Raw genomic sequence first — 24,096 nt, forward strand, 5'->3', positions numbered from 1 at the left:
GTCACCTCCGCAACAGACTCCGGATAAGCGGTAAAAGATGGATGGAAGTAAAGTTTGCGTTTTATCTATCAAAATGTTATTTGTGCTCATTGTATTTGTTTGCTTATAAATGTAATGTTCTCAAATCAATTATTTTTTGTATTGTTTTTAATTTACTAGAATTAATTTTGACTCTCCAAAATCAGGATCTGACCCAAAAATCTGGAATTGGTCGGGCTCTAGTGTGGGTAGGGAGTAGGGACTAGTGAATTATTATCTCACTCACCCACAACTGAGGCTCCTCTCTCACCAAAGGCCAGTGCATATTCTCTGCCAAGACCTGAGGAAAGAAATATTAAAATTTGAAAAACAGGTAACTGCTGAGTAGTAACCCAGAAGATGCTCTTTAGTAGGCAGTTACAGATATCAAAAACTTAAAACTTAAAGGCAGCTCTTCTGGTAGCAGTAGCACACATTATAAAGGCCTTTATTACTTGGCTAGCTCATTGTAGACATAACATTGTTGAAAGCTAACAATTTTCAGCCAACACTGGGGGTTGCAGCCTCACAATGATTCAAATGCTATTTGGATCATATAGTTGTAACATTGCAGATACTTTTCTTATATCTAGTATTAATGTTTAAAGTATTATTACAGTACTGTAAAGTACTGTCTTAAACAGCGTTGCACTTAAACTTTGTTGTCTAAATGTAAAATTGAAAGACAACTGAAAGTCCTGCACAGAATAATATAACAACATTAATATTATTGTACTTCACCAGTTTTTCAGTTTTGTGTTACATGTCAGTCATCTTTTCTTTGTCAAGACCCTATTGATGGCCTGCCTATGTTCAGTAGGGGTCTCCCCATCTTGACAGCTCTTGTAAACACACATGCCCAGACCCAGTCACAAGAACAACTGCTTAAATAGCGGCGGAATAGATCAGAGATCACCCAGCGTGAACTTCTACGTGCGCCCTTTGACACACTACGGTGACTCGGTGACTCGGTGACACAGAGATGTACTTTGCTCTCGTCTGTGATTATTATTAAGTAATGCACACTATAATGTTTTTGGTAGTTTTTAATAGTTTACGATTGTAAAAGTTAGAACATGAGGATATTATTATACAATAAAGAACTAGCTTTGAACGACATGAAACCATAAATGCTGGATATGTATACGAGTTGCTAACAACTCGATAAAGCTTATAAAGGAAAACGTGCCATCCGAGAATAACTTTGACCCACGTCGTTGTAAATGTTCTGGTTTATAATTATAGCAATGCATTACAAGACAATTGGCTATTTATGCTAACTTGCATCATCAGATTGGGCTTACCTCCTCCGGCTCCAGTGACAAGCACCACTTTTCCATCGAATCTCAAAGGCACAGACATGGTGAACAGGTACTGTATGGATTTAATACAGACTCAGCTGCTGTACGACTGAGGCAATTCAACACGAAAACACACACAACACAACACTGACAGCAGGCAGGGTGAACTTCAACTCTCTCGCTTCCGCAATGGGGAGGGGGCGGGCTAAACACACACCAATCAGGAAGCGGGATTCCTATGATACCGTGTGGATGGATGGCTAGCCTGAGCCGCGCTCTGTCTGTGGTTCTCAACATGTGGGTCGGCCGGGTCAGGACCCCCAGGGGGTCCCCACATTTGATCACTGTCCAGATGACAGTGTGTGACAATTACAGTTTAAGGACTTTTAAGACCTTTTTAATAGGCCTAGCTCAAGAAAGAAAGAATTAAGAAAGAAAGAAAGAAAGAAAGAAAGAAAGAAAGAAAGAAAGAAAGAAAGAAAGAAAGAAAGAAAGAAAGAAAGAAAGACAGATAATTACTACATCAAAAGTAATCAACAAACTAAAACTGGTCAAACATTTGCCAAATTGTCAAACTCAAACAATATAAGAAAGAGGAAAAGTGAATTAGCCGATCTACAAGTTTGAAGCGTTGTGCGCTTGATGTGCTATTTTCACAATTTATGCCTATCTGTGGAAGTGGAACCGAGTCAAACAATATGCCTCAACTCCTCGTGCTTGTCAGGGTGGGAGGCCATAGTTCAAATAATATCTATCGAGATAGACCCTGACGAAGACCTTTATCGGTCGAAACGTGTATAGGTCTCTTTTTTTATTTGCCTTGCTCATCAATAAACCATATAGCCTACATTTTTTTTCACCCAAGACGAGTGCATTGGAATCCTTTTTTTCTTTACAAGTCTGCATTTTTACACCTTTGGGAATTAATTAGTAGCAACTTGAAGGAAAAATTCATCTTTTTGTCTATAATAAACTATAGACCTATAGTCGTGGCTTTGGAGGGTAAAAAAAATGTGTGTGTGTGTGTGTGTGTGTGTGTGTGTGTGTGTGTGTGTGTGTGTGTGTGTGTGTGTGTGTGTGTGTGTGCGTGCGTGCGTGCGTGCGTGCGTGCGTGCGGTGACAGTAAACCAGCGCCATCATGCACCAGCCAAGGGGATGTTTTTTGTCCAGGGTGGGTCAAAGGGCAAATATGGTAAATAAGACATAATCGTTCACACCAATGATTCTGTGTACACGTACTGTACACATCTCATTCAGTTCACTCACTCGACTATTAAGTTAAAAGTAAAACAACGTCACCACCTCTGCAGTGGTGACCTGGCTGTGACATGAAATCATTGAAATGACAACTGAGCCTTTTTCTCCATAGAGCCAGAGAGCGTGACAGCAAGTCTACATCCATGCAGCAAGCGAGAGGGGGGGAGAGAGGGGGCGAGAGAGAGAGAGAGAGAGAGAGAGAGAGAGAGAGAGAGAGAGAGAGAGAGAGAGAGAGAGAGAGAGAGAGAGAGAGAGAGAGCAATCCGCCCGCCCCGACATCAGCAGACACTCCAACGAGGCTGCGATGGAGGAGGCGGGATGAAATTGACGGGTTATTTTCTGGGGGAAGAAAGTGTCCCTGGACTCTGTGGAGTCGATCTGACTGCTTTCGGGGTCTGCCCTTGCAAGCCCACAGGTCTTTAACTTTTTGTGAATGGGATTATTTTACCATTTAAGATGTCTGGAAAGATGTACCAGAATTCCAGTAACGACCGACAGAAAAACGGTTTGGATGTCCGTCCGTGTGTGTTTTCTCCTTTCTATTCAACATTGTGTTCATGATATTCTTTTTCCCTCATCATAATTGTATTACCATCTGCATAATAATGGTGAATTTGGAGCTCTTTCGACGTGTATTTCTGCCACGTCCGGCTTTGCTGTTGAACAGGAACGTGAAAGGTAACGGCAGGAGGAGAAACACCGCTTCGCCGACAGTACAATGTAACAATTTTCTAAGATTATTTTTGATTCGGTCTATTGCGCAGGCGTAGTGGTCGGGAAACAGCTGTCACCGCGCTCCGCTACATTGTAGCGTGATGTAGCCTGGCTGGCGAAGAGAGGAGGAAAGTGAACAGAACAGGAGAGTCAAAATGCACGGGCAAAGTGGCACCGCTGTGGGAGCCGAAGGATTTGATTGAGATCCTTGACGAAACAGAATCTGTGCCAGAAACTGAAGAATGTCAGGGACACCAAAAAATGCAGAAGCCGAAGGGGTAGTCTCCAAGTCCAAAGTGAAAGTGAAGAAGGAGATCAAGACAATCGTGGAAAATTTGGAAACCATTCTTGGAGACCTTAAGGATGTGGCCAAGGAACTCAAAGAGGTAAACAAACAGGTGCCACTTTAGTCTATCTTTAAACGGTGTTTTTATGTGTGGGATGGTATGGTGTGTTGTTGTGCATAAAGGCCATGCTGGTTATTTTTCTAAACCACATTTTGTCTGAGCGGGATGGACGGCTGTCATCCGCCCGCTGGGGGCCTGGGGCCTGAAATGACAGAACACACACACACACACACACACACAGCACACACACACACACACACAAATGTTCACGTGCGTGAGCGTGAGCGTGCGCGCTGACGCACACACAACATGGCAACCTCCCTACTCCCCTGTCACTCATGCATGTGTGATCATTATCACCGAATATGAAAGAATGCAGGGCAGGCTTTTAATTAAAGTGGTTAAGAAAAAAAATCACAATTAATAGTTAATGATGGAGTTGGTTCACCCAGGACATGCGCTTTGCATTGCATTTCATCATCTTAATGCTCACTGCTGACAATAGTAGTCCCCTATACACACAATGAAGCAGTATCTAGCTCCATCCACTCTGCATCTCTTTCAATCTCCTTCTTTCTCTGTCTCTGTCTGTTTCTGCATCTTGCTCTCATTTTCTCTCCCTCTCTCTCTCTCTCTATCTCTCTCTCTCTCTCTCTCTCCAGACACCTTGTTAAAATATCAAGGCACTCCAATTTCTGTCAGGTGACTCATATGATTTAAAAATGATCCAAGAGACAATTTCTTTCCAGTTTCATCCCATGTGCACTTCACTTGTGCAGCCCTTGCTTTAGACCTCTGTTTTCTTCCTTTGGTGTCAATCACACAGTCCCTGGCGGCTGGCGTTTACCCCCTGTCACCACAGCACTATGATCTTTAACCTAACCTGATTTTATGTTTACGTTTTCTCCACCAGCCAAGCACAGAGCATCCGCCTTGGCTTGCTGTGCCGAACCTCTCACCCTAACATGAAAGTCTGTCATCTTAATAAAAGCCTATTGCCCACAGCAATTTGCATGTGATTCCTACATTATGGATGGGATGGGTACACAGCATCTGTCTCCTTCCCCTGTCTTCTTCACGCCTAATTTATACTTTGTCAGTCATGTGTCAACTACAAAACATGACGTGATGTGTTAGTTGAAAAAATAAAAACAATCAGTGTTCGCCTGTGAGCGACCCTGTCACGCATCAACGTATGTATTATGCTTCACTCAACTGTCTGTGTTTTACTAAACTGTGTGCCCTCTTTGTCTCTTTTTTTTATTTATTTTTATTACAACAGCTCACAACAAGCAACTGGGCATTTCATTTTTCTATATTTTGTTTCATGTGTTGTTTTTGCTTGCAGGAAAATCATTCCAAAGCCCCCCCCCCCCCCCCCCCCCACAACACACACACACACACACACACACACACACACACACTACATACCTTGGGGCAGTATTAGAATCAAAGCCATGCAGTGTTGGAATATAATCCATTTGAAATACACTTATCTGGTACCTCAGACAGGGATGGATTGGAGCCTGGTTCTGAGGGCAGCCCCATCACAGATGCTTGGCACACCCCACAGTCAGTCTGCCACTCTTACTACAGCATGGCACACACTGGGACATTGCCATATTATCCATTCTGTGTGTGTGTGTGTGTGTGTGTGTGTGTGTGTGTGTGTGTGTGTGTGTGTGTGTGTGTGGTGTGTGGTGTGTGTGTGTGTGTGTGTTGTGTGTGTGTGTGTGTGTGTGTGTGTGTGTGTGTGTGTGTGTGTGTGTGTGTGTGTGGTGTGTGTGTGTGTGTGTGTAGGCTATACGTAAATCATCCTTTAAGAACCACATGGAGATTTTTGATTCCAATAACACACCCCAGTGACAAATTTTACTCTCTCCCTCTTTCTCTCTCTCTCTCTCTCTCTCTCTCTCTCTCTCTCTCTCTCTCTCTCTCTCTCCTCTCTCTCTCTCTCTCTCTCTCTCTCTCTCTCCAATTGTTATTCCAGTCTTAACCACTGAGGTGGTCCCTTATTCATTCTAATTATTCTAATAATTCTAATTAATGAACTACATTCTAACCACTGAACATGGTACATTTAACCAACACACAACGTGTCATTATGAAAATAAATAAATGCTCATTCAAGACACCGTTCACTATGTGCATAACTGTAAGAATGACACAGTGTAAAGTACCTTATCTTTCCCTCCCAGGCAAAAGAATCCTGATTTCCTGAGACTGGATTATTTTTGCCCTCCATGCACGCACGCATGGAGGGCAAATGTGTGTGTGTGTGTGTGTGTGTGTGTGTGTGTGTGTGTGTGTGTGTGTGTGTGTGTGTGTGTGTGTGTGTGTGTGTGTGTGTGTGTGTGTGTGTGTGGGGGGGGGGGGGGGGGGGGGGGGGGGGTGGGGGTGTGTAATCGTTGTTGATTTTCCAACTAAAACTCCTGTTTGTTGTCCCTGAGGCAAAAACATGTCAGTTCAATCCCTACACCTTCCCAGCTATTTTCATTGCTATTTTCTTATTTTCCTAGTGATGTCTGCTCATAATGCGGATGAGATGTGATCACTTGTGGTAGAGAAGTGAATAGCCGAAGGCTACTTGCTTACGAACATGTCTTAGTATCCTACTGTACTGCTATGTGTGTTGTGTTTTTAAAGCTCTCCTTGGGTGCCCTTCCAGACCGGTACAGGCTTATTGAATCAGATGTAATCAAACCATGAATCATGTAGTGTATGAGATGACATGTTTTCTTCCAATATGCTCAGTGCATGTATGTGTATACGTATGTGCATGCATGGGTGTGTATGGCTGTGTGCCCTACACTCTCAGGGTTAAAGGGATAGTTCACGATTTTTGAACTTAAGTTGTATGAAATACTTGCCATTAATATAGTGGTTGCAACTGTATTACTGTAAAACCAGAGCAGAACTCCCACCACGGGACTCCGGCAATCCAATTAATACAGTTGCAACACTATATAAATGGCAAGTATTTCATACAGCTTAAGTTAAAAAAAATATGAACTATCCCTTTAAAGTAACACTGAGGATGTAGAATAGATTGTTGTACATACACACAAGCACATCCCTAATCCCATCACACACATACATGCGCACATACATGCGCGTGTGCGCGCACTCACACACACACACACACAGACACACACACCACACACACACACACACACACACACACACACACACCACACACACACACACACACAGAAATGTATTGTTTTGCTGTATTACTCATCTCTACCTTATGGAGACTCCATCTGGACTTGATACCAATAAGGAATTGGATAATTTTCCGGTTGTTGTCAATGTCATTTTATAATTTTTGTCTTCTGACTTTTATTTCAGTAGGGTATTAACTTTTCTCTCACAGTCACACTGGTTGGATTCAGTAAATATGACCCTTGCTGTTGTTGCCTTTTAGTTGTTGTTATTGAGGGGCGCTAGCCCTCCTATGCACAGCTTTGTGTGTATGTCAGTTTAAGCATGGAATGAGTTTGTTGCACTGAATGTGATGATCTGATTGGATGGGTACGTATGATGTATGATGATAAGAGCCTTCACACAAGTGTGATTATTTCTTTTTCAAATAGCTTTTGCCCAACAGTAGTAGTTTTTGAGGGGCCCCTCGTATGCCCAGCTTTGTGTGTTTGTGTGTATACCAAATACGATGATTTGATTGGCTGAGCATGAATGTGATGTATGATGATTTATGACGATAAAAGCGCCCCTCACTTCACACAAGTGTGATTTTTTCTTTATTAAACCGCTTTTGCCCAATGATAGACAGTAGCGGTCTATTTATTTTATAACTAGACCTAGACCATCTCCCTTTCATGTCCCATACTGTTGCTCCTTTCATTGGCTTTGCAAGTTTGCATATTACATTCTTTGTTACTGGACTCGCAGGAACTCACCGCTTGCTGCTGGTAGTGTTATTTATCTTTGTTCTGATGGTGCAAGGGATTGTGGGGAGTTTATCACTTTAGTCAGACTGGCATACTCACGGCTGTTGTCATAAATCCTGGTGATATTTCCCCTCTCCTGGTCACGTTGTCATAGTGATATCTCAATCAGTCTTTAACCTCATAAATCAATCTCCCGAATAAATGTCTGTCTTTTGAACATGTTAATACAGGTGAGTCACTAAAGGCTTAAGGAGAGAACAGGATCATTTGTTGCCTGGTTTAAATACTGAATCGTATGGCAGTGTCCCACACCGAAAGTTGACGATTTACAAGCTCACAAGCATCTGCTATTTTTGGATCATATTATGTTCTCAGACATGTTCTCAGCTGCCACATTTTTTTAGTAACCATTGTCACATGCAATGCTGAGTTTGCAACTGTTTCAGGTTGTCTCATGGTGGGCTATTTCCTCCTCCTGCATACTTTCAGTGTGTTATGGGTAACAATGACTCATCCATCCTGTCCTCTTACCCATCAGAGTGACACTTCCTCTTCTGTCCCCAGGTTGTGCACGAGATTGATACCCTGACCTGCGACCTGCAACTGGAGGAAGACGGCCTGACGGACAGCTCCAAGACAGACACACTCAACTCCAGCTCTAGTTCCACCACCACCACCACCACCACCTCCAGCTTCGAGATGAAGATGAAGATGAAGATGTGCCCCGACGACTACATCTTCCGGTTGACGGCCGCACCCATTGCCCCCGTCCCTGTCAGCCTCCCAGCGGTTCTGACCGTGCTTAAGAAAGCTCACCCGCCCTTGCCGCCGCCCAGGCACACCCCTCTGAAGACTGATGAACACAATACAAAGAATCTGCCTCACCCCACGTTAGTGCTATCAGGGAATCACTCCAAGACCAACGGGGCCCTGTTGAGGAACGGTGTTTTCCCGGTCAAACCAAGCAGGGGGCTGTTCTGCATGTCCAACGACAGCAGAGCCTCCGAGTCAGGTCTCGTGCCCTCGTTGCCCAGACCTATGCCGCTGCTCCGCCACAAAACAAACAAATGCCCCCAGGCGCCCGGCAGAGGGCCGCGTGAGAGGGAGAGAGTGCGTTTCAGTGAGAAGGTTCAGTATCATGGATACTGTCCAGACTGCGACCTCCAGTACGACGTGCACGACACAGATCTCCATTTGCAGGCCGAGCTGAGTGACCTGAGGCTCAGCCCCATGCACTGCTGCTCTTCGTCCAACTCCTCCTCGCCTCCTCACATGCTTTCTCATGAACTCCTGATGGAAAACGGCGGCCTCTCTGTCAGCCACAGTTTTCCACCCCCGACGGTGAACGTCCCTCCGCCGTGTGTGCCTCCTAATCCGCTGTCTGTCAAGCCTCAGAAAACCATCCTGCGCAAATCGACCACCACCACAGTTTGACGCTGAAACTTTACCCTATCCAATCTAAACATTCCTCAATTATTCATAGTGTTTTCTACATTTACAAGACCTTTTCCACTCTGGTCGAACAGCTAGGTGAAGAGAGGGGGGTGAATAGAAAGTGAGAGGTTGGAACTAAGGGCTAGAGGAAGACAGAGAGAGAAAAGCATCGCCGTGGGCACTGCGATGTGCAGGCAGAGGGAAGAGGAACAACTGGTGAGTGTGTATTTGAGTGCACGTGTGTGCGACTGCGTGCCTGCATGCTTTTGTGTGTGTGTGTGTGTGTGTGTGTGTGTGTGTGTGTGTGTGTGTGTGTGTGTGTGTGTGTGTGTGTGTGTGTGTGTGTGGTGTGTGTGTGTGTGTGTGTGTGAGAGTGAGAGAGAGAGAGAGAGAGAGAGAGAGAGAGAGAGAGAGAGAGAGAGAGCGAGCAAGACATTGAGCATTTGCGTCCTGACTCCTGGGCGTCCTGGCACATGTGGGTGTGCATGCATTTACAGGTGTGCATGAAAGCAAGCACATGTGTAATGTATCTTTCCATATTGGCCCAGGTGTACAGGACGGCTTGTAAGTTTGTTTATGGCCAACTGCTCTGCACTGCAATATCATTTAGAGTAAAGGGGGTGTAAGTTATGTATTTTGTTAAAATAAGTTGTATGTTCTATATTCTGATAGAAATCACTATAGAGTGTTTCTTTAGTAACAAGGCCAGGGGTCTCCCATCTCTTTATCAGAAACAAACAATACATTTTGAGGTCGGGATTTGCATGCAAGCTGCCAGTAGGCCACCTAAGTACCTCCACTATGTTGTTTTATTTTCACATACTGTATGTTTTGTACTTTGTGAAATACTATAGACTCCACTTGGGGACCAAGTTGCAAGTTGGGAATGCATTCCCAATCTGGTTAATACCTGTTGTCAGAGTACTCACTGTGCGTCAAGGGTGCGAGCACGACTCTAACTCGTTTCAACATTAATGAACCTTCTTACCAGGCGCACATCTGGAAAAGTAACTTATACTAACTTGTACTTAACTACAACCAGTAAGACGCCTGAGGGCGAGAAGCGACCGTGTACCGGGTTTGATGAAGTCAGATCAACATATGGAATGTCAGAACAGGTCAGCTACGTATATGGAGATCTAAGGGTGGCAGCGGGGGCAGTGTCTTGAGGCTTTGATGAGGGCCCAGGTAGGGCCGGGACTTAATTTTCGGGCCTGTTGAGAACTCTAGTTTTCGCCGCCTGCCGGGCGCGGCTGCACAAATAACTGGGGCAGGCCCGACTAGAGTTTAAATGGACAGCTATCAGTCAAAAGGGTTCAACATATGGAATGTCAGAACAGGTTCTGACATATATCCATACTAATATTGATGACATCAGGGATCTCCATATATGGGCTTTAATATGATCATATCATCATATCATTTAATCACATCATTTAACATAATTTAACATTTAACATCAGACAACAACAACATAACATTAACAACAACAACATTTACGACAACGACGTCGACAACGTCGTTAACAACATTAACGACAACAACCTAACATTTAACATCAGATCATTTAATATGATAATATGATTTACTATCATCCCTGATGATGTCATAGTGATGTCACAAGACCTGGGCACAATATATGGGGGCTTTCCCCATGTATGGGGATTTTGAGTGATACACTGACAGACAAAAAACACACAATTCCATAGTTAACTGTGACCTTCGGTCGCAATAAATATATATATCAGCATTTACCAGCTGGTATATGCTGGTACCAGCATATACCAGCGCTCACGTAACTTTTATTGTGTCCTTTATTTCAATTCAAATTCAACTCATAAGATTAACGCACCAGTTTATATATCTACAGATCTACAAGCTGCTACAAGTATCTATTTTCACTATTTTCTTTTTTTTGAGCCATTTCTCAATAGGGGGCTGCAGCCACAGGATATGGTTATTTGGTGTTCCTTGACATGGACATTTTTGGGAACCCCTGGACTAGACTGTGTAGCTGATTACTCAGTGACTAGGGGCACTAGACAAATTAGGTCTGACCACATCCCTTCTTATCTTGTCTCTAAATTCTTTCTGTCAGCTTTAGGGGGTAAGAGGGTAAGGTAGAGGGAGGGAGGCGGAGGTTGAAGTGTTAGGTGGAATTATGGGCATTTTGTAGTCGAGCGCTACATCTGCTGATAAATTGAGCTTGAAGAATCCTGTGTTGCATTTTTGAGTGGTGTAAACCACTCCTACGACTGGCTTTGTTAGTTTACGTGTCTGTCTGTCTGTCTGTCTGTCTGTTCGTACCAAAAATGAGCATGGTTGCTACGGTCACCCAGTCACGTAAGGCTATATAAGACCTTACACCACTCAGTTCACACGGGTGTGATTTTTATAAGTTTAAAAGCTCTGTGAGGGACTGAGCCCTTCTTTGTCTATTTGTGAAGTTACGATACCGAGACAATCAGGTGGAACCCATCCATAGAGTGAAACTGTGTGGGTATTTTTGTTTGCTATTGTGTGTGCGTGTGCAAATCAGTAGCTCAGACGTGTGGGGATGGGGCATGCCCTAGAGCGGAATGAGCAGAGAATAGTAGCACCTTCCTCCCAGTGATGCCCTTAATTAGCAAGATTAGACTTCAGGAGATAACGCTGCTCCCTCAGTCGCTCTTTGTGCCAACATTGGTTTTGACAAAGGTCTGAATTGTTGCTGCAAGCCTGCACATATTGCCATGGTAGAGTAGGACAGAGAGGGTGTGAAACATAGCAGCATGACATAGTGAATGTATTACTCAGCTCAAGAATCTCCTATATCTAAGCGGAACTAAGATCAACCATGGCAAAATGTGTGTGTGCGTGCGTATCTGTTTGTGTCTGTTTGCAGCCAACCACCAGAGCCATTATTATGCTATCCATTAATCAATGCAAGGCATGAACACTGAACAGACATGATGGGGTATAATATAGAGCCCATGCAGCTTCACCCTCCACTACAAGTCAATTATCTATCTTCTTTCCATTTTGTAATATCTCTCCCAATATCTGTAACTCTTTCACACACATTAGCTGATTTATACTTTGTGGCAAAATGGTGTAGCCGATAGCACAAGCTCACAACGCGTCACAACACTTTGTGAGCTTGTAGAACGGCATAAATTAAGCAATACTCTACTAACTTTATCCCTCTACTCTCTATGCAAAGTGTTAATTAAACTCTTAGAGTCAAAGAAAAACAGGATGAAATATTATTTTGCCCTGATGAAGACCACTTGAGGTCGAACGACCGCATTGAGTGCCCGGATCCTCTGTTTTTCTCTCATGTTTTATCTCGTTTGATCCAGGAGCACCTCTGAAACGTTGAACTACTTTTAACCACTTGTTTCTCTTGTGAGCACCTGGTTGTATAGTTTTCTTTAATGAACAGTCTGCTCTCTCTACGTTCACTCACTCACACACACACACACACACACACACACACACACACACACACACACACACACACACACACACACACACACACACACACACACACACACACACACACACACACACACACACACACACACACACACACACACACGTTTGTATTACTTTGCTTGTGGGTGCATCTCAAAAGCAATTTTAAAATTAAACAGCATTTTTTTACTCAGCTTGCTGACCTAACCCTAAACTTTAACCACTTATAAGCCCTATATACTTCATTGACCAGGGTCCCACAGGGGTCTGTGCTTACTGTAGCTACTCTCTTTATAAAAACAAGCCCACAACATACAGTATCTCATTGTGACGCTTTGTATGCTTGCACTCCATCCATCTCAGCAATCCATCTCCCAGGGCTCTAGGGATAGACTCCTGCATTCTCGGCTGATACCAATACTGACAATAAGCCTCTCCTCCATACTCCAGCACTACTTACTACATTTTGGTCACCAAAAGGATTAGTGAATTTCAACACATATCCACATTACAATGTGCGTGCGTGCGTGCGTGCGTGCGTGCGTGCGTGCACACAGACACACACACAGTATCTATAGCTAGATAGGTTGTACATCAATAAAGGCAGCTTGCAGAGAACTTTGCTGTTCGATCACCACTGCTGCTGTTTTCATGCAGCAATGGTCTGGACAATGTATGATTAAGTGAACACCATTAAAAGGTAACACAACCTGCCTGTATACAGCGCTGTTCAGCATATATATATATATTTTGTTGTTTCTCTACCTCCTGTCTGCAGTCTTATTACAGTGTTCTCTCCTTGTAGATTACCATAGTCACATTACACAGAAAATATTACTCCCTGACCCTGAATAAAGGATGTTTTGTGACGTCATGTGAGCCACAGTGGGCGTGAGTGTGATTGTGGGCTCGCTCCTGATGCTCCAGCGAGCACACACTAGTTCTCTACAGCCAGCTTTATGAAGTTATTTATGTATTTTTCTTTTTACATTTATTTATTTTGTAAAAGTCTTTGCATGAGGAAGAGTCAGAGCAGAGGTGCTATATGTGGTTGCTATAACAACGCATTCAAACCACTGCCGCTTCCTGGGTCGACAGTGAATATGTCACCATCCATCATCACGGCGCCGGGCCAGTGGTGCATTTTTGTTTTTGTTTTTTCTTCAGCTTTAATACATTTTCTACTGTACATCATATACATTGCAGGTTTTCAGCGAGCCCACACAGTTTCTGCAGGAACTGCTTTTTCTAGTTAACAACTACTGGGCCTATTTTCAAAATGTTTTGAGCAATAGCGATCTACAAGCTCATGATCTACAAAGACTTTTGTAAGATTTTGAAGATGCATGATGATGAGAATATTCACCAACAATGACAAAAAATGGACGTCATTGTTAAAGTGGCAATGGAGAAAACTGAGCTCTATTGCTGTAGGCCTCGGGTTAGACTTGCAATGGCAGGGGTGCTGGTACCTCAGCCAGTTGGTGCATGTTCCTTGTGAACCGTGACGACCCGAGTTTTAATCCGATCCCTGGTCTTGTCTCTCTCTCTCTCTGCCCTTGGCCTGTGGATCTTCACCGCCCCCATTGTGACTCAGGAGTGACTCACCTACACTAGCTGACCTACTCCCTTTTACCCTGCCTCTCTCTCTCTCTCTCTCTCTCTCTCTCTCTCTCTCTCTCTCTCTCTCTCTCTCTCTCTCTCTCTCTCTCTCTCTCTCTCTCTCTCTCTCTCTCTCTCTCTCTCTCTCTCTCTCTCTCTCTCTCTGTCTTCTTGCAAGGATGAAGCTTCACTCCCACTCTGCAGCAGCTGTATGCATTGGTATTGTGCTATGTGAACATGTATCACCATTTGCATGTGGGTGGGGGAGCTATTATTAAAGCATAAGACACAGAGAGACATCTGCATAGAACTTTGGATTTTCAATTAGAAAATGCTGTTGACCTCAAATGTTCATTTTCTTTTCCACCATCCCTGCAGTATTTTCATACATTTTCATACTAACCCTAGTATAACCCTGTGTATCTGTGTCTGGGTCAATGAAAAACAAAATAAAGAATATAGCCCCAAGTGGCAAGAACAGAAAAAGAAGAAAATTATGATGACTGAAACAGAACAAGGAAAAAGACAATATAGCCACAAAGCAATGATTTGCTGGTTCAAGCCAATTTGTTATTAGTTGAAAACCCCAAATGGGGTCTTGACGTTTGCCAGTGTCCAACATTTACTATGAAAACGTGCAATTCCCGTCAGTGTATCACTCAAAATCCCCATACATGGGAAAGCCCCCCATATATGGTACCCAGGTCTCGTGACATCACTATGCCATCTGATGTCATAGTAAATGCGATTAAGCCCATATGGAATGTCAGAACAGGTTACATTCCATAATTATGTTGATCCTTCCCCATCCATCCTTCCTCTTCGATGTCTCCCTTTTGACCGATACCTCACCTGTCCATTCAAAATCTAGACGGGCCTGCCCCAAAGTTATTAGTGCAGCCACGCCTGGCAGCTGGCGAAAACTAGAGTTCTCAACATGCCCGAAAATTAAGGCCTGGCCCTCATGAAACCCTGTACACTCAAGAGAATGTCCCCGTTAACACCCTAAGATCTCCATATATGGAGCTGACCTGTTCTGACATTCTATATGTTGATCTGACCTCATCAAAACCTGTACACTCAAGACATGCTCCTTATATGGCCAGTACAGAATTAATTCCATGTTGATCTGACCCCCCATGCCAAAGCGCCAGCGCTCGCCCAGCAGTCTGCCGTCAACAAGGCGGATGCGTGCACGGCCGCTTCTCGCCCTTTAGGGCGAGGTCGCTTCTCGCCCTTAGGCGTCTTACTGGTATAATATGATTAAGTGGTGATAGACAGATGAATCGGTCAGGCCGATTATCAGGGACGATTTCTGCCATTTTGAGTTTAGTAATGATTGGACTTTTTTATTATTTATTCTGATTTGTTTTGTAATGTTTGGACTTTTTTATTATTATGTCTGATTTGTGTTATGCCTCACCTATTGTTTACATAGCGACCTCAAGTTATCAATTTGAAAGGAACTTTTGGGGTATGTTTCTGGTACTTACGCAGTAGACATATCCCACAAGTTGTGGGGTGATTAGCAATTTTTTACTTCTTTGAACCACACCCTTTTGAAGTTCATTGGACAATATATTCAAAACCTAATAAGATATAAACAAGCTGTGTGGGGGAGTTTTGATAATGTGGGTCCAATAGTGTAATGCAATGTTTAGGAGTATATATAAAACATTTCTTTCTTTGTTCCAAAAAATAAAAAACATGGAAGTGGAACATCTATCTAGGCACAAATGGATAGATTTGACTGGACCCACAGAATCCATGAAAATAAATTATGTTTTATTTGTTTAAGTTATATGCCATAAATGTAAAGTTTGTTCTCAGCCCATTCAGTACAAAACCATATCTGTAGTTGGTGAAATTTCCAACCTATCTGCCAAGCTTGGGAACTGTAGCTGTTACGGTTTCTGGCAAAGATACTTTTAGTGGAGAAGAATGAATAATCCTAACAGATACAATAGGGCCACTTCCAGCATCTTTGGAACTTGCAACTTGGACCCCTAAAAAAAGATCCCTCCTTGTCCTGTAACCCTATAATGAAGTTACAGCCAGTTCCTGGATGCAGAGGCTGTGCTTTTCCCCCTGTTCCAACAGTACTGACTTCACTGGTGGGACAGCTCACTTCATTTCTTCATCCTCCCACTGTATGTATCTGTCTGGCAGGGCTTTCTGGGTGCTGGCTGTGTGGGTGGAGAAACTACTTTAACAGTTTACATCAGCTTTCCTGCTGCTTCCATAACTAGGGAGCTTGTAGATTCAGACACAATGTCCATTTGAAATCCCAACTCAAAATCCTATACATTGAATGGTTAGTTTGCACCCGAGTTATTGCACATATAGTCCATGTGAATTAATTTGTCTGACATCGTCAAGTCCACTTATACGGATGGCCTGCCCGGTACACGCCGGATGGCCCGCCCAGTACCGGCAGAGTAGTTCTGGAGCAGCGGATTGTGTATCCCTGGTTTTTCCCTAAGGGACTGATCGAGGGCGTAAGTCGGGACTTGATCACCCCGGCTGGGTCACCCGAGTGAGGGGTATGATGTTGGAAGACCCGAAACCCAGATGACCTTGGGATACATCACTGAGGATACGTCCCAGTTGCATCCTAGCGATGTTTTTTAGTTCTCATTTTCCAACATATCAAGATAGTTTTAAAAAACTATAAACTTAGAAACTTTTAAAACTCACAAAATGTGTCAGGAGTGAGACCCAGATTTTACCAGTGAATATGAATTTGCCATTGTCCCTCTGTCTGTCAGATCGTTGATGGTTCGCCAAGAAGAGACCTGTTTTGCATGCATCGTTTACTTTAATTTGTGTTCCCCTGATTTGACTGCATTTCACTGTCTGGAAATGAAAATGTAGAAAACGAGAAAGTATTAAGCAAAATGAAAGCCAAATAATTGTACTGTTATGGGCTGGAGGCATTACATCTGTAATGGAGACATCTGACCTGTAATGGAGATATGTGAAGGTCATTACAATACTAAATTACTTGACCTACATTGCAAATATCGTAACATCCTAAACCTACAGTAAATCTAGTACCCATTAGGCATGGATAATGGCTTGTCTCAGTGCTTCTTTGTGACTCAGACAAAGTCATAATGTTGATGTATGTGTGCGTGCGTGCGTGCATGCATGCCTGCGCGCGTGTGTGTATTATGGCACTTTGCACTGTGCACGCACACGTGCATACGTACATGCATATGTACTGTATGTAGAAGTGTGCTTGTGTGTATATACATGTTGTGTACAGTACTGTATGTGTACCATATGTTTAGCATGAGGTGGAGGGCATTAGAGTATGCTCTTTACATAGATTGTGCATTACATTCACCCGCACATTCATACACCGATGGCGGCGGAAACCATGCAAGGCACCAAGCAGCACATCAGGAGCAATTAGGGGTTCAGTGTCTTGCTCAAGGACACTTCGACACTAACTCTGGGGGAGCCCGGGTTCGAACTGGCAACCTTGCAGTTACCATCCGGCCACTCTACCCCTGAGCCACCGTCGCCCCTAATTAATGCTGTGGTAATGGTGACCGTCTCACACTCCTTTGACAATTGCAAAAATGTAGGGGGCTCAGCTGCACCTTGCTCATGGATGGAAACCTATATGCCAACAAAATGATCGGCTTTAATATAGCTACTGTGACCCAGATGGGTCTTTGTACTCCCTGCACCATTCCAAAATGGACTAAGAAATATTGAAGAAATGCCAGCTATTTACTATGGGAGAGGCAAGAGGCCAGGCCATTTTCTTTTGCAAATGGGAAGGCTTTTTATTTCATGCAGAAACAAAGTGTGGCTGGCGGCTCAGTTCTACTAAGTATGATTGCTTGTTGTGTGTGCGCTTGTGTGCGTGCAATGCCGTGCATGCATTTGTGTGTGTGTGTGTGTGTGTGTGTGTGTGTGTGTGTGTGTGTGTGTGTGTGGGGGTACACACAAAACTTTTGTGTGTACAGTGCATGCACTTGTGCATGGATGTTATTACTGTGGTATATATTCTAATTAGCAGGGTATCATTGTTCTGAAAATATTTGCTCTGTTTGTGAGTGTGTGTGTGCATCTGTGTGTGTGTGTGTGTGTGTGTGTGTGTGTGTGTGTGTGTGTGTGTGTGTGTGTGTGTGTGTGTGTGTGTGTGTGTGTGTGTGTGTGTGTGTGCGTGTGCGTACGTGCGTGACGCAATCCTGTCTCAACTTGGCTAGCATAGAAGATCAAAAGTGATTCCAGGTCACCTAAATAACAGTGAGTTCCCCGACCCCCTTTCTTGTCCCAGTGATACCACACTGGTGCAGACTTATGAAAATGAACGTGGAAGCCAAACATCAATTAGCGACCCACCCCCACCTTGGAGTAATAGCCTGGAACCAATTCAACCAGCTTATTTTCCTTGACATTTTTCATTTGAAGAAGTAGACTCTTACACACACAGCTTACCATAATAAAGCCAGTGGCATGAATGGGGTCATATACAAAAACCTTAACCACTTTCAATCATCCTGGTTATTTTGGGCATGTCATTATAGGCCGAAAAATACTTTCCAAAATAGTGAAGAAAACGGATCTACTACACTAGTCACACAACCAAAAAAAGGTTGTGTGGTGTTTGTTTCCGGTTCAGGTTAAAAAATACAGCAAATTAAAAACATGGCAGGCTAGTAAACAGCGCAGTTGTTACATCAATTATACACATCAATTATACATTTGATTAGCTGCAGGTAGCTGTGTTGCTTACATCACATTGTACTGGTGTTCAACCGCCCCAAGTTCTCCCACACAACCATCCTTCTCCGTTCTCTACACTGGCTCCCCGTAGCGGCCCGCATCCAGTTCAAAACCCTGGTGTTAGCCTATAGGGCAGTGAAAGGAACAGCTCCTTCCTACCTCCGGGCTATGGTCGATGCCTACACCCCTGCCCGACCACTTCGGTCTGCCACCTCGGGGCGACTGATTGCCTCGTCACTCAAGGGTCCTTCTGGCCGATCCACACGGTCACGACTCTTTTCTGTTCTGGCCCCACAGTGGTGGAATGAACTCCCCACTGATGTTAGGACAGCAGAGTCACTGCCCATATTTCGCCGCAGGTTGAAAACCCACCTCTTCAGGAAACACTACCCTTCCTCTCTGCCTGACCTACTTGTTGTTAACTAGTTGTACGAACGCTTGTTTTCTATTGTTGTATTGTTTATTGGATCTTGTTTAGTCGATACACTTAATTGTTTTAGCTCATGCTCATTTGATTTAGCTATTTTGTCTCATCTGTTTAAGGAAATAGGTAGCTGATATATTGCACTTTTACCTTAGCGCTAGGTATACTCTTGGTTGCTTGTTTTTGCAGAAAATGCACTAAAGACTTCTGGTGATTAGTAGTTTTTGTTCCCTACCTATGTTGAATACACTTATTGTAAGTCGCTTTGGATAAAAGCGTCTGCTAAATGACTGTAATGTAATGTAAATGTAATGTACTACTATAAGGTCAGAATTCTCATAGATATACACATAGATGCATTTACTGCTGCTGTGAATTGTAGCGATGTGCCAATACAGCCACCAGGGGTGGGTAGGGCAAGCTATTTAATACATGTATAAAGCAGGATGTTGTTGTTGTCTCCACCAGGCCGAAGGCATGGGGAGAGAGTATGTTTTGCACTCCGTCCGTCCGTCCGTGTGTCCGTCCGTCCGTGTGTCCGTCCGTCCGTGTGTCCGTCCGTCCGTGAACAGCTAATCTTGGCACCGTTGGCTTGATCGCAGCCATACACACACACTCCCTGGATGCCAGAGCTGAACCTCTGCTCCAAAGTTTTCACATTGGCCTGTTATAGCGCCACCAGGAGGCTGCTTTGTACAAAACAAATGTTTTGACAGTACACCTACAGATTTTGTCCAAACATTACGCAAATTGGTACACAGTCTCTCTAGAGCCATTCAACGAAACGGGTCTTTCAGATTTTTCAGACTCCATCCTGATTGGCTACGATTGGCTTCCAAAGTTCGCAGGAGTGCTCCGTTTCAAACAAAATGCTGCAAATCATGAACACATCGTGTGATTTCCGTGAAATATTGCACGCACATTCCCACTAGGCCGAGGAAGAAATGCCACTTGAATATTTTCAACTCAGCCTCATGGTGGCGCTATAACTGGCCGATTTGTGTTTTTACCTATAACTGCACCGATCTGTGTAAAACCATGTATGCACACACCCTAGAGGCCAAGGAAAAACCTTTGCCTGGAATTTTTCACATCTGCTCTTTATAGCGCCACCAGGAGGCCGACATATGTAAAACACATTTTATCCAAATTTCACGCAAATCGGTACACATGCTCTCCATAGTCATGTGATCATGTGATTTGTTTGATTTCTCATAATTATCCATCCTGATTGGCTACGATTGGCTTCTAAGGTTTTCAGGAGTAGCCCGTTTTGTACCCGTTTTGTACAAATCGCCACAACTCCTCAATGCAGCGTCCGATTGTGGTGAAACTGTGCATGCCTATTCCCACTACTAGGCTGAGGAAGAAATGCCACTTGACAGTTTTCAAATCAGCCTCATGGTGGCGCTACAACAGGCCAAGTTGCGTCACACACACACACACACACACACACACACACACACACACACACACACACACACACACACACACACACACACACAAAACCCCAAATAAACATGTTTATATTACTCCTAAACATTTTTCCAAACATCACACACACTCATATCCTCCTGGTGGAGACCTGTGCCCAGAAGGGCACTTTTTCTAGTTTTTTCTTTTTTTTCTTTTTACAAATGCCAGATGTAGTTAAGTTATGATACAGGATTCGTGGTTAAATATTAAAACCCACATTACTTTACCGTTATGTAGATTGATTGATTGTTTTATTTAAGTTTTATTGAACACAATATTCAAAATAATATGAACACAATAAAGCCCATAACCTTGTTTTCCATTGTGGTCCACGGTGGTTAACACTTTTACTCTCAAGCAACAGGGTTAGGAGTTGGTTTCATCCACATTTAATAATTTAATAACAAATACTTCCGACTAGATTCAATCTCTCTCTGGTTCCCTAACACTTCACTCGTCTTTGTCTGTTCCATGATCATTGACTGAATCTAAATGGCTGCTATTAGGTGTACAAGGGGATGTACATTTTCAAGGTGTAACAGAATTGTTCATTTATTAATCAAGGGCATAATTCCATACTGTAGTGTAGTGTATGCTATGTTATGTTATAATGACAGTGATGTTTTTTGTTTTTTTCAAAAACAAGAGGTCAGTAGTCAGTAGAGGTCACTGTTTTGGAAGTATTGTGTACTTTTGTCTCCAGAGTCGTCCAGACTGGAGGAAGCAATCCATACCACAGATTAAAAGTATCAACTGCAATAAGGATGCAATCTTACAGCTTGGATACATGTGTAAACTGCTAGTGTTTATATTCAGAAGCCTAGGTAATTTACACAGATTATCAATGATTTATGGTCTGGATTATCGATTTAGGCATCGATGAAATACTATGTTCAAGAATACTTGTACGCGTGTGTGCATGCGTGTGTCCATGTGTGTTTGGCCTGTGTTTCTAATTTTATAACGAAAGTATTACAGTTGCTGTCAAAGTCACCATCTTCCCCAGGTTGTTAGCTTTTTATCTGCATTGTGGCTGGGCACTTTATCCGTTTTGCTTAATTCTCTAGTTGAGACATACTGTATGTATACTGCTCGTTCCGTTGGGTACTGTATCTGTGCTGTCAGAACACACACTAATCTGTTTCCTCATTCTCCCCCTTGCAGGGCTCACCGAGATGTGAGAGGATGGAATATTTGTTTTCGTAAACTGATCAACAAGGAGCCATAGCCGAGTCCGAGCACGTCCCCTCCTTGAGTCCCTATTGGCTGCCAGATAACGGGAGTCGTGACTTTCTAGCCCTGGCCAAATAATACAGGACAGTGATCAACGTGCTGGCACAACAGTGTTCTGCAGGGGAAGTATGCCATCTGGTCAAATGTTAAAGCAAAAAGGGGAGTGGGGTGTAAAGTGTATCCATGTAAGTTCACATAGACTGATACATTTACAGTTGAAATTTAGATCAAATATATTGGCATTGTCATAAGAAATCAGATTGAAGATTCCCTAAGGGGACACTTTTCCTGGTATGTCAATGGAGAGTGAAGATTAAATGTAGTTCAAAGTTTATTTACTGTAGGGGATAAAGATGTCAACCGTGGTCTGAGTGTTGGTTAATATATGCTATTGCACTGTCTGTGCATAGCATTTAATCACATAAAATGCAATCTTTTCCCTTGGGCTATGGAATTTACCCGTTGAGTATTTCGACTATTGGTGAATTGTGTGTCTGGACAGACCAACCGCAACCGGTCTGCCTGTGAAGAAAACATTCTGTTGGACTATGCGGAGAGAAAGGAACATCATGTGCCACATATCACTGACCACATTCATGATGTGGCATCAGAAAAAAACAAATTATCTGAAAATAATGATGACACCATCGCTGATCTGTTTTCAGAGATTATGTTCATTGTACATTGAAGTCAACGTGATCACCTGGTGCCAAGCAAGCTATTTTTCCACGATAACATGGAGCGATACACTGTAGTATGGCATAGGTACGGCTTTAAAGGAACCTTTATTAAGAGAGAATAATTTGCATCAAATTTTGTTTGTATATAAATATACATGTACATGTGTAATATATATTTCAAGCATTTTCTACAGAGACTTTAACATTTAAAGAGATGATATTTTTGATATTGGGCTGGTTGACTGAGGGGTATTTTGAACATTGCTCATATTCTCTTGAGGTATACTGTATGTTTCTCAGTGCATAACAGGATAATGAACAGAACAGAAGACAAACTAATGCATCGTTGTTGATGTTATAATTATGATGAGAGAGAAGGTGAGGAGAGAAATTGCATAAACCAAATACCGAGTTGTGCTTTATCTGAGAGGAGGCATGAATGCACGACTGACTCTTCCACTTTGTCCCTCCATCACTGTGTTTTTCTATGCATTTGCTGTGGAAAGGCTGCCTGTTGTTGCCTCAGTTTCACAAGGCACTTCGCTCTCCATTATTTTGGGTGAACAACACTGTCAGATGAAGTATAATTACATTAGCCATGATCCGTTTCCTTGTTTTGTTACACATTGTCAATGGCTTATCAGACATGTACATTCCCTGAATAATGATACTTTTACATTGGCCAGGTCCATTCAAACTTTCAAGGAGCGAAAGCAAAATATAAAGGAAACCTATATTTTACAGATGAGAAAACATCCAAATCCATACAGACACAGCTACCATCTTGGATCCAAATAGGAAAGCTAAACATTGGGCATGGGACAAAAATATCTCTGAAAAGTAAATTAGAACAACAGTTGGTCTTGGTCAGTCCACATAATCTTACAACACTTCAGCAGGGGGCATCGCACTACTCCACCTCTTTGTCCTCACTGGACACAAAGACATCTGTGGCCAGTCTGGCCACCATTGAACAGATTCAGTATCCACTCAATGGAGGGGTGGAATGTCTCAAACAGCTGTCAATGGAGTTTTGTTATGTGTTCACAAACTGATGAGAAATAACTGGTGAGAAGTAAACACTTCGCACTTAATCTGGGTCTCTCTCTACTTTGTGGACCTTTCTTTCCCCACAGATGGTGTCAGATTATTGTTAATAAAATGAATGTCTATTTTGAAATTATTATTTTTTACAATGAATCACTTCTAATGTCAGCAGATTTTTAGGAATGGGGAGGTGGGTCAAACTCACAGATTAATGAAATGGTACAAGCCAATCTTTCACTAATAAAATATACAATCATGGACAACATTTAATTGAAGATAGATTAGAGATGATGCAGTGCAAAATGTGTTATCAGTGTCTTTTGTGTGTCTGTCTGTGCGTTTGTATGTGCAGGGCGTCGCTGAAAATGAGCTCAGCTACTACCCTGGGTAAATAAAGGAAAAACAAAACAAAAAAAGTGTCTCTGATAAATATAAATTGTAATTTGGGATATC

The 24,096-nt window shown here is 43.0% G+C and overlaps 2 protein-coding genes across 2 annotated transcripts in view; one reads left to right on the forward strand and one right to left on the reverse strand.

The window, feature by feature from the left end:
* hsd17b4 (hydroxysteroid (17-beta) dehydrogenase 4) overlaps positions 1 to 1,513 on the reverse strand; it is a 37,250-nt gene extending 35,737 nt beyond the window's left edge. The window contains exons 1-2 of the mRNA XM_079515228.1: positions 1,323 to 1,513; positions 266 to 319 (exon numbers count right to left, since the gene is read on the reverse strand). Of these exons, the coding sequence (XP_079371354.1) occupies positions 266 to 319; positions 1,323 to 1,380 (112 nt within the window). The 5' untranslated portion in view covers positions 1,381 to 1,513. The remainder of the gene's footprint in view (positions 1 to 265; positions 320 to 1,322) is intronic.
* Positions 1,514 to 3,532: 2,019 nt separating this feature from the next.
* Positions 3,533 to 23,822, forward strand: prr16 (proline rich 16; the record flags this gene model as incomplete). Its single annotated transcript, XM_079515622.1, has 3 exons — positions 3,533 to 3,676; positions 8,113 to 9,198; positions 21,848 to 23,822. 2 exons carry the CDS (start codon positions 3,533 to 3,535, stop codon positions 8,980 to 8,982), a joined length of 1,014 nt encoding a protein of 337 aa, XP_079371748.1. The 3' UTR covers positions 8,983 to 9,198; positions 21,848 to 23,822.
* Positions 23,823 to 24,096: the final 274 nt, after the last annotated feature.

The sequence above is a fragment of the Electrona antarctica genome, assembly GCF_951216825.1.
Source record: "Electrona antarctica genome assembly, chromosome: 12".
Lineage (NCBI taxonomy): Eukaryota > Metazoa > Chordata > Actinopteri > Myctophiformes > Myctophidae > Electrona > Electrona antarctica.